This window comes from Clupea harengus, chromosome 17, assembly GCF_900700415.2.
Source record: "Clupea harengus chromosome 17, Ch_v2.0.2, whole genome shotgun sequence".
NCBI lineage: Eukaryota > Metazoa > Chordata > Actinopteri > Clupeiformes > Clupeidae > Clupea > Clupea harengus.
Genome location: NC_045168.1, coordinates 12,506,712 through 12,518,219, shown reverse-complemented (window position 1 = coordinate 12,518,219; position 11,508 = coordinate 12,506,712). Strand labels below are relative to the sequence as shown.

Sequence of the window (11,508 nt, the reverse complement as noted above, 5' to 3'; positions counted from 1 at the left end):
ATTCAAATAAATCATTATTTTATGTATGACTATGGAAACAGTTACATTGTATAACTTGCTGCAACTAAACGTGCTCTTGCTTTCAGTAATGTTTTGATGCACATCATTGCTTTTATGAGTGACACTAAACCTCTTATGCGTATGAAATGGTATGTTGCTCAACCATTAACAAAAACCTGTGCTGTACTTTTGTGCCAGCTGAGTGAAACAAAGTAAAATCCTAAATGTATCCAAATGTGGCGTGTTTAATCAAATACAACTTGGTACATTAGGTTTGCAGAGCCTACAGGTATGGGTGGGGATCACAGAGGGTAGACTTTGTGTGGGTGCTAGAGGGTCAAAGTATCATGCACCTACCCTTAAGATACAGCCGAGAATCAAAATCCTCCTGAGATACTTAACGCAACTATGCAAGGCATGTACAACTACAGATCTGAGGAACCACAGTTCTTTTTTTTACCAGTCTAATGGTGACAACGTTTGGCAAAGAGTAGGGTAACGTTTAAACTCCCATTCACATACATGCAGAGATACATACAAATATTCAAAGGACATGTCGGTAAAAAATCGTACTTTAACGTACATTTTCCAATGAACAATATTAATTTGAATCAGGAACACGAAATAATCATTTATGACACTGTTGAGACACTGATAGACAGACGATATTGTGCCAAATGAATGGTATGCTGAGTAGAGTAATTACTGCTAATCTACTGCATAATCTGGTGCAAAGTAATAAAATGAGCTTTGTTCAAAGATCTCCTCTCACACTGCAGTCTGAATGAAAGCAAAGGAGAAAAAAGAAAAATATCACTCACTTATTTATGAGCCTTAATACAAAGAGGACTTGGTGGTTTCCTATGTCCATTCAGTTGTCATCGATTAAAACATCTATTTCAGCCCATCCAAGTAAATGTCAGTTCTCAACATATGACAGATTTTTTTTTTTTTACAAAATTAAAAACTTCAGGAATATAAACAATAATAATAGTCTTTTGGAAATGTCATTAATGTTGAGGCTATGCGCACAATCTAAATGAAAAAGAGACTTGAAAAATAACATTACAGTTTTTACACACATGTACAATTTCACAGTCGACCCCGCTTTCAAAAGATCACACACAGTCCGATTTTTTTTTTATCTTCCAAAAAACAAATGAGAAATTGGAAAACTCTAGCCTAGATGCCAGGCTTCTGGAATGCGCTGGCCAATTATTTCATCCCAAACAAGCATTCACAAAAGGACCTGGCAGGAATACTCAAACAGCCCGGGCTAAAGGGAAGCCAGTTTTGTAATATTCAGAGTGCCTCAAGATCTACCATGGTTATTCACAGACCAACTAGGACTTTTAAAAACAGAAATTGCTGCCACCACAAACACTGAAGGAATATTTTTTACACTATACTGAGTTCAGGTCTTCAGGCCCAACAGTAATGCGCACAGTTGTTATGTAATATTTCCAAAGCAAACCGCTGTGTACCCTGAACAACAAATGTGCTATTTGCACACTCATACTTTCACACCATTAAGTAACTTGCATAAACATTTTCACACATGTAACAAAGGACAAGGGGAATTCATTCATGACTAACTGCATCAGAGCAATTGGGAGACACTGGAACATTTCCATCAGACAGGTTATTCACCCTGACACAATTCTGATGCTCATGAGATGCCTGCTTTTGGTAGCAGCTCTCTGTGACCAAAGCATTGTTGCTTGGTGTGTGCATGTGGACCTCATAGGTCTCACTGTCCACCGTGAACATAGGAATGGTGCTTGCCGGGCACACCTGATCATTTGCAGTGTGCTGGTTGTTAAGCACCACTGTCCAGATAGCAGGGCATGTCTGTGATTGACACACCTGGTTATTGCTGTCTGGCACGAACATGTGATTGACGTAGATTTGCTTGTCTTTGTCCTCATCCTCTCTCCCATTTTTCTGCTTGCTCTTTGCTTGGCAGTTGGCCATGGCCTGACCCTCTTGCTCATTTTGATTGCGAATTTTTGCTGGGCTTCTGCACATGTCGAAGAAGGTAAGGAACACCGGAATGAATGTGATGCCATGAAAGAGGCCAATGAAGATCACCAGGAACATGATCTTGAAGAAAGTCCTGAAAATGTAGTTCTTGGAGGCCGAGAGCACCACAACCCCTAGTATAGTGGAAAGTGCTCCTTGTAATATAGGATAGCCAAGGTGAAAGAGTGCCTCAACGGCTTTTTCATTTGCGCTTGGCTTCTTGCTGGACACAAAGGCATATGAGATGTGAGCTGAGAAATCTACAGAGAAGCCAATGCACACCACGAGAATGATCATGGAGATGGCATCTAAATTCACATCCCAGAGGGCCATGAACCCTGTCACCCCTAAGATGATAGAGGCGATGGAAAATGTCACCCAGAGGGAACACAATGGGTTTGGAATCAACATAAGGGAAATAAACAGCATCACAGCTGCGGTGACTGCAACATTCTGGATAGTGTTAACGACGATAACAGCATACTGGTCGTGATAGATAAATGCCGGGTGATAGACCAGTAGAGGAACTGGACACTTCCTGGCAGTATCTCGCAATTTGTTGAGCATATTCATTTCATCAAGAGCCGTAGATATGTTCACAGTCTGGACGAAAAAACGAGAGGCATGGATAGAATTGTTTGTGAAATTAACATCCTGCTTGAAATCCGAGTAGAATCTCAAAAACAAGCTAAGGTTTTTCTTGAAAACGTGCTCAGCATTCAAATTCAGGTTGGTGTGATATCCATAATATTTGTATGATTTCAGCCATGAGGTAAATATGTCCTTCTCAATAAACGTCAGGTTTTTGAAATCTTCTACGCATGTTTCAAGATCCGACATCTTTTTCTCATCCCAGTAGGGAAATTCCCCACGTATGATAACCATAATATTTGGACCATACTCAGAAAAGTATTCCTTTTCGTCATTGTAATATCGTACCACATAAGAGTCATCAGCTGCAAGGTTGCGCAGGTCTATCCCCTCCTGGATTTGAAAGCATCCATACAGACTGACACACAGGTAAATGCAATAGAATAGAATAACCAAAAGCTTAGTCCCAGACTTGGTCAGAAAAGGCCCATAATACGTTTTGAAGAAGTGGTTCATGGGCTGTACCTCCTCTGTGCCGGTGTGGGGGTCATACGCCCCTCCCACACAGCATAGGTTGTACCATTTGGATTGACCCACGGTGCCCTCCTCCGGCACCTCCTTACAGGTCAGCCAGTGCTTGTTGCTGTTCTCCCGTTGGCCGTTCAGCACCAGGAATGCCCCGAAGAACGTGATGCTGTAGATGTAGCAGAACAGGATGGCGGCGCTGGTGTACAGGCAGAAGGACTGGACCGAGCGGAATGGAGTCATCAGGCCAATGTAGAAGGCCAGGACGTCGGTCAGAGTGGTGATGGTGATGGAGATAGCCGCCTCTTTATAGGTGTTCGCCAAACGATCTTCCACTTTGTCATGGACGTTGGTCTGCTGCCAGCAAGATAAGAGGATGAACATGTCATCGACTCCAATCCCTTAGAAAAACAAGATAGTTAAAAATACATACATTTCAGTGGTTATAACCGTATCCTCTAGACAGTGTTCCCTGAAAGATGTACAAGGCTAATAAAGGTTGAGCTTACAGACTTACCTAATATCAGAAAGGGTGAGTTGGCCACTGTCATGACAAAAGGAACTCCAATGTGAAGCATCATCCCAAAGGAAGAGAGCACAGCCAGTCCAGCAGAGATCACACCAAAGGTGGCAACCCACACTTTATTCCTCACACAGTCAAATCTGTCAAAATAAAACACCTTGTGCACCACAGCTGATCCCAAAGGTAACTTAATCTTAAGTGTAACTTAACAGTGTTAATGGTATAATCATGTTTGTCAATCAAATATAAAATGGTTCATACCTTAAGCAAGACAGGATTGAAAAAACAATGGCAATTACATATGTGATGGAAAACAAAGGAATGACATCCCTTGTGTTTGCTTCAAACTCCACCTGTCTTGACAGAGAGGTTGAATGGGTAACCTATAAACACAGAAAATATAATAATCAGAAAAAATATTTCATAGAAGTTTCTGCATGCATATCAAATCTGCAAGCACCACATCTAAATCGTTTTCAATATAATCAAGGTCACAAAATGTTGGGTTACTTAACGTAATCTGGTTCTTTGATAACAGTGAGGTGTTTCACTATGGGAATCGCCTTGGGTGTGACCAACTACGGAGGCTGAGGATTAGCACCCCAATAACCTAGCATGCACAAACAAAGTCTGAACGGGGCCACTTTATGTAACCGAAAGCAGGCAAGAGACCGCACGAAGGACGCTGTTCTCCCCTCCGAAAGACATATGGGGTTTACTTTGAGACCCAAGTAATCTGTACACTGTGAGGGCTCTAGACGACTCTTTTTCAAATGGATTTTGAACCCCGGATTCCTCAGATGAGTTTGAATCTCTGATTGCTTGTTGCGTTAAGTGGGAACAAATTAAGCAGTCGTCTATGTAGGACAGGGGTTTTCAACTGGTTTTGTCCCAGGGACCACCATTCTGACTAGAAAGTAATTGGCAGCCCACTGATGTGTGTGATGATATGTGGAATTATCTGGGTAGATCACTAACCGCCGCTGCCACGCCCCCTCCCCCAGCACACATATTCTGCCTGTAGCACTTGTCAGTGTAATTTCTTCGCTGAATATGGGTCTACACCAGTATATTTCAGGCAATGCGACTTGGCTATTCTGACTATTTAGATTGACATATTTTTCTTGTTTTAGATATTTTTCACGATATTCAAGAGTAATCTGGAAATGTGTTGAAATATCCAAGCGAATTTATAAAAATAAAAAAAGTCAATAGTGAACTGATCAACATAGGCTCATGTCGCGGACCCCCTGCAATGCCGTCGCAGACCACCAGGGGGTGGGGTAATAGGCCACATTCATCACCACTGCCTTTCGGGTATTGCCAAGGCCCAAATGGTTTAGCCTCAACCCTTGGGGAGAAGCTTGCTCTTGTAGGGACTGGACCAGTAGAGACACTTGTCCTTCATGCAGGCAGGACCAGGTCTGGACTGTTGGGCAGAGAAAGTGGAGTAGTCCTCCTCGTCTTCCTTCATATTGCCCATGTCCCACAATTGGTGTTACCCTTTGTGTCATTGCCACTTGACTTTCCCTCTACTTGGGGGAGGAGGTCCTCAAACAGGCGAGGCACTTCTGGGTATTCGACTTCCATCGTGTCCGCCCGGCTCACGTCCGAAGGTCACTGACCGCAGCTTTGGGTGTAGCTCCAGACAGGTGGGGGTCCTGTTAGTTCAATACAACTACTCTCAACCTCCTCTTTCAAATTTTCAGTGGCATCAAAGCACAGTGGATGCACGTTTGCAGGTCAGCCAAAGACGCCTAAATGTGTTTGGCACCCATGCAAACGATGCATAGCGGGTGAGGATCCCTGTCTGAGATGGTGGCTCTGCATGACGCTGGACACAGGCGGTACGCAGCCTCTCTGGTATCCGACTCCTTAAATTTGGTGGGTGTGGCAGCCGAAGACATAATGACTGAGCAAAAGGGGAATAAAACTTTACTAATCTTGTCACCTAGACTTGTCAAAACACTTGAGCTTAAAAGGTTAAGTTTAGATAGCAAGGCCATTTGAGAGAGGTAACTTGTTGTGACACATTAGCTTAACTGTTAATCTTAGTTTGCGAACTGTTAGCTGAACTAGCTGGCTAACCAAATAAACAGGGAAAGCCTTGCCTTGATGAGTTCAGTCTCCAGCCACATTGAGTCTGCCTACCCTGGAAAGTTCAGGCTAGGTAGGGAGAAGCAAAAATGAATAACGAAGCTACCTAGGTCACTTTATACAGAGTAACTTTAGCTAGAGAAACAGCTTGCTTTGACGCAGATGCTTTTCTGGTGACTAGCTGCACTTCTTGACGAAGATACTTATTAAACACTTTCCAGCACTAAGCTGTTGTCGTGTTTGGTGACGGGTTCCTATGACAGTCCACCTGAGAACTGTTCAGCAAGCTCAGCCTTACCTGGAGTGCTGAGGGAGCTTGTAGTCCTTCACAGGAAGAAAGCTTGAATGACCCAATCAGGGAGGTACTTCACAGGAAGAAAGCCTGAATGACCCAATCAGGGAGGTCGACCATGGCTATAGGGGCAGAGGCGGAGCCTGGTTGCAGGTCGACCTGTCTTTCATGGACAGACGTAATGTCATTGGAGCTTCCACAGTTGGTCACGCCCAAGGCGATTCCCATAGTGAAATAGTGAAACACCGAACGAAGTTAGAAAAAGAACTAACAATTAGCCAGACAACATATAACCATATCAAAGGTGCAATCTATAGTTTTTATGGTCAAAAGAAACACCAAATGACATCAGATAGAAATTGACTAGAGAATGTGGCCTACAAATATGACAAAAAAACAACCTGTAAGAGACAAAAAGATACACGCAATGGAAAAGAATATGGAGCTACATTTCCATGTTTCCATTTTCCATCACAGGCAGTGGCATATCTAGCCCAATTTTGGGGGGGCTGGAGACCCCCCAAAAGTTTCCTTAGCCCCCCCCCCCAAAAATATATATATATTTTGATTTTGAGATCGTCAAATTCACAAGTAACAACCGATTTAGTGAACTTATTTTGTTTAATTTTTAGAGTTAGAAATAAAATAGTCTCGAGTAGCACAGGTATCCCGCCTGATTGAGACTGTCAAGTGCATCGCTCTGTTTGGTCGTGAGTGAGCGAGCCTCACGAGCGTGCAGAAAGACGGTGATAACGTCTAGTAAACAGACAGGGAGCGACTGTCCGACCCAAGCTGGTGAAAGCTGCCTTAATCAGCTGCTGGATATAAAGGTATAGCACACGAAGTTTAAAATAGTAAAAGAAACGAAATGGTTAAATCATCACGAGTTATTTATAGATGTCGTGGCTCTCTTTTATCATGCCAGTTAATTGATCCTGTGGATATGCTAGCCTACTTAGTAGCTCAGTCAGCTATAACTAGCTAGTGAACTCTAGCCTACAACGTTAACCTACTCACTTGAGCTGCATATCCCTACCATTGGAAATGATTGTGCTACAGTAAAATTAGCACCTATCTCAGCAGATGTCTTCAATATGTTTATTGTTGTGCCATATTTCTAAATCTTCAAAAATGTCTTATTACTTATAAAGCCCCCTAGTTTTGCTGGGTCACAAGTTTTATCTAGGGGCTTAGCCCCCCCAAAAGTGGGAACCTAAATTCGCCCCTGATCACAGGCCTACCTTCAGAATTATCAATAGTTTAGGTCTCAACGCATTTTATTTTGGACAATAGCAGTCTCAAAATAGTAAATTCAAAGCACTGGCAGATGAGCTAATGTCAGTCTGATCAACATTGAACCAGCACGCACTGAATGAGAAGTGCTGGCTGACTGTCGTGCACATGGGCGGATACGTAATTAGTCTAAGCATGTGCAAAGCCATACAATAATCCAACAACACCAGTGCACGGCTGTCACGAACAAAAACTGCTGCTCAATGATCCGTGAAGAGGCAATCGGTGTTTATTGCATCTTAATGTACTAATTCGTTGTAAGTTGTTCTGTTTGTCTTGTTTTACACCGTGAAAACTCAGTTGAAAATCTGGTAAAAAGGGTATTTTTTTTTTTACAGAGCAGTATTACTCCAAAGATTACATGAAAGGAAATATAATACAATGAATAGAGAAAAAGTTTAGCAACTCACCCTGACAAACTTTAGGTTGCTTGTGGGAAACACCCTGAGGAATTCATTGAGCCACAAATTTGTTGTGGAACGGTTGCCATCCTTTAAGAAATAAAAAAGTCGCACAGCCTTTGCGCGTTTGATCACAGATGAATTGAGCGTTACTCCACCGACAGAATATCCTAGAAAAATATGTGTAAATCCAAATCTTAGAGAGGGAAAAGTGAGCTCAGTACGCTCGATTTTGTTGCCATAATAATTCACAACATCCAGTATCTTATTTGGCATGCATTTGTTATATTTTCTGGCACATAGCCCCTCATAAGTTAACACTTCATGACCCATTGAAACATTCAGCTCTCTAACTTTTTTGTCTAAATTCAATATTTCATCGAGTGCATCTTCAGTAAGGATGTTGGGCGATTTCGAGACCGCGATGAACGATGCGTATACTCCATCCGTGAAGACCCTTTGGTTGGAAAACACCGAGTCGTTCTGTGGAAAGTTCTCCTGGACAAACAACCGCTCTAGTTTGGCAGGGCCGTTAACAGGTGTAAACTGCTCCTCAATGTCATTAGCTTCACGATCTTCCAGAAAATAAAATCCACTCCCGAGCACAGCAGAAATAAATAAAGGAGATAAAAAGAACCACCAAGGGTGTCTTCCCACAAAACGTCCAAACATCTGAAAGGCGATGGAGATCGGTTTCTCCACGCAGTCTGTATGACAGCCAGCCATGGTCACCGGCATGTAGAAAGAAAGGTGAAAAAAAGAAGACAAATTTACGCTCTGTCTTGCATTGATACTGTTACAAGGTCTGTCGGACCTCAATCTGTGTTAAAGCAATTGATAATGGTTGACTGAAAATTCTTTAAAAAGTGAATTATTGCGCACAACTTTGTTTTACAAGAGCCCTGAATACATAATGCATTCAGGGTATTTGCACATCCTGACGCACTTTCGCATGATTCAGTGTGAACCCTGCTTAGGGCGACCACTCAAGGAAAGTGCAAAAAGTGTCGCAAAGAATGTGACTGGAGCGCATGGTTTGGCTATGCTGATTTCCAATGAGCACAGCCAGAACTCAATGGAATTAACTAATTTGAAGGAGACATCACTGTTATATCTAACATTGTACATAATACATTAATAGGCTTCGTCACTTCGACGCACCCTGAGATCAGCCTATATTCGTGCGCTATAATAAAAAAAGGCCTGGTCAATAATATTTTAATACAACATAGATTTTACACGACTACCGGAACCGCTTATTCAGTCTCTGATTTTGCATTAGCCTACTCTTTCACAGTACGGTGGTACATTTTAGTAACATATCTGCGACCCATTCTACCAGCTCATCAATTATTCAGATTTGTCAATAGTTAAAAATCAACATTTTAACCTCATTCATTTGTTTTTAATATCTGCTACATGTGCAAATTAAAATACTTACGGCGTGATTTGGGTTGTCTCCGGTCCATCTTTGGGCTACCAGCAAAATGTCCTGGTTGATGACAAGGAGGACCGTTAATGAGACCGACGGCCTATTCACAGTGACAAACTGTGTCATTCAATTAGAGAGTGTACGTGCGTTGAAGCGGTCAATAATTGTGCCCCCAAACGTATTCTTCCCCTAATATGATTCTGAGGGAGCATGTAAAGGGATAATCCGAAAAGAGATGCTCCACAGTATAGGTAAAATTATTTGATAATTAAATTTGAGATATTTTGCAAATATGACAAGAAACACTTAACGTGAGGACATATAAGGCACCGAGTTGTACTTATGTAGCCTACTCTCGATCAGTTATTTTATGCTCCTTTTGTTTGGAGAGGTTTTGAATGTTCTACAATTTATTGTGTTTTCTTTTTGATAACGCTACAAAGCAGTCTGTGTTGTGTGGGTTGAAAATGCTGCAAATGCAAATAACAATAAGGTCAAGCACATAAATATAATTGAATTCTACTGAGACATCGTTGCCATCTTGTGGCACAATAACTGGCTTACATCGAGATTTGTTTGCAGTAAACATGTATTTACGCAATTAAAAGAAAAACCATGGTATACATGAATGAAATGATGTCAAACACAGTCACATTACCCAAATTATATTGTTACATTTCATTAATTGCTACTTATTTATGAATATATCCATTTATTTCCATACATTGGTGAGAATAAACACTCTGTACTGCTACCATATAACATTTTCTAAAATCCTTGTCACTTTCCCAAATCACCTGCTGCTACAATAAACTCTAATAAACGCATATAAGAGGTCACCTGTAATAATAATAATAATAATAATAATAAACTTTATTTGTATAGCACCTTTCATGCAAAACAATGCAGCTCAAAGTGCTTAACAGCAAAAAAATTACGTGCACAAAGAAATTACATGCACAGCGACCCGCATAAAAATAGACATCAAATAAACATAAAACATAAAAACTAGGATAGAATGCATGAAATAAAATAAAAGTAACATAAAAACAGGGATAGAGTGCATAAAAATAAAGATAAAAAAATAGAATACATAAAATGCATAACATAAGATAGAAAATAAAACTGCAGAGATATAGTTTATCTAACCCCGTGGTCCTCTGTGTCTTCAGCTCAGCACAGACTGGGACCCTGTGAGAAGTTTGGAATGTTCTCCAGAATGCTGTACTGGATACCGGCTGTCTTAGCAGTTCAGTTAAAGGTAAAGTCCATGATTCTGATGAAAAGTTGTTGATATATGTATGCTGGTTGCCCAGCTCGAAAGGGAAACTGTACAGGTGGCCCCGTGCTATGGTTGTGTCTCTCTTTCAGTTTTCTTTCTTCTGTCTTCTGTTCAATCAAAAAGAGATCTCGCTGGTGTCCCTTTAGCCTAATCTGTGGAAAAGGTAGTAGTGTTTGACAATGGCTGTTGATTTTGGTCTCAAACTCATTTGTTTGGGGTTGTAAAAATGTACAGAAAGGATTCGTACGGAAGGCCCTGGACACCGGTTTCCCGGCACAAACATTTCTCTCGTTCTCTCTTTCCTTCTTTCACTCTGGTCATCGTCAGCCGGTTGCCTGGCTCGGAAAGAGGATCTGAACAGGTGACCCTGTACGCTGGTTGCCCTGCTGAAGAAAGAAAGTTGCCCAGCACAAACATTTCTCTCTTTCTCTGTCCTTATTTCTTCCTTCTCCATTCTACCCCTCACTCCTGTTGAACCTGTTTTCTTATTTTCTTATTTTCATCGATGGCTTAGTTAATATTTAGTTTACGCATGTGCTTGAGCCTGTTGTTGTGATGCATTCATGCATTTGCATAACTGTGCTTATTCTTAGGCTAAAGGCTGCTGTCCTGCTGATTCTGTTTTATATATAATTCTTTGGGGGTAGGCTCCTCAATAATAAGCTTAATCAGCCATCTACTTATGTTTTTGCAAATATTTAAGAAGACAAACTGTGTGACCAAACTGTGTTTCTCATAGAATTCTTGTCCAGTTCAATCTAACTACATGTATCTCTGGTAGTCTAGGCTACACAACAACTTCAGTTTAAACAGATGCACATTATTGGAATAAAGGACTTTTTAATGTAAGCCTAGGCATGTGCTGGAAGGAAAACATCATGTGAGAAGTTTCAATAAGAAACTGTTACGGAGAGAATGTCATATTAACTTGCCATGGGAAGAGTTATCCTATTAGTCCTATTGTCATCTGGATGCATTATACTGTATGTAGTCTGTCTTTCTACATTTGATCTTATTTGCTGTCAATGTGAATGAATTCAGTGAAGCAGA

General features: G+C 41.2%; 1 protein-coding gene across 2 annotated transcripts; it reads right to left on the bottom strand.

Annotated features, from left to right (window-relative positions):
• Positions 1–617: 617 nt before the first annotated feature.
• Positions 618–9,246, bottom strand: LOC105889236 (patched domain-containing protein 3-like). 2 transcript variants are annotated; one of them, XM_031584309.1, is made up of 5 exons: positions 9,186–9,246; positions 7,754–8,451; positions 3,923–4,044; positions 3,656–3,801; positions 618–3,539 (listed from the first exon to the last, which is right to left on the bottom strand). In XM_031584309.1, exons 1-5 carry the CDS (start codon positions 9,211–9,213, stop codon positions 1,582–1,584), a joined length of 2,952 nt encoding a protein of 983 aa, XP_031440169.1. In that variant the 5' UTR covers positions 9,214–9,246; the 3' UTR covers positions 618–1,581. The 2 variants fall into 2 exon arrangements, with proteins under 2 accessions (XP_031440169.1, XP_012670489.2); XM_012815035.2 differs by lacking the exon at positions 9,186–9,246 and having other exon boundaries at positions 7,754–8,693.
• Positions 9,247–11,508: the final 2,262 nt, after the last annotated feature.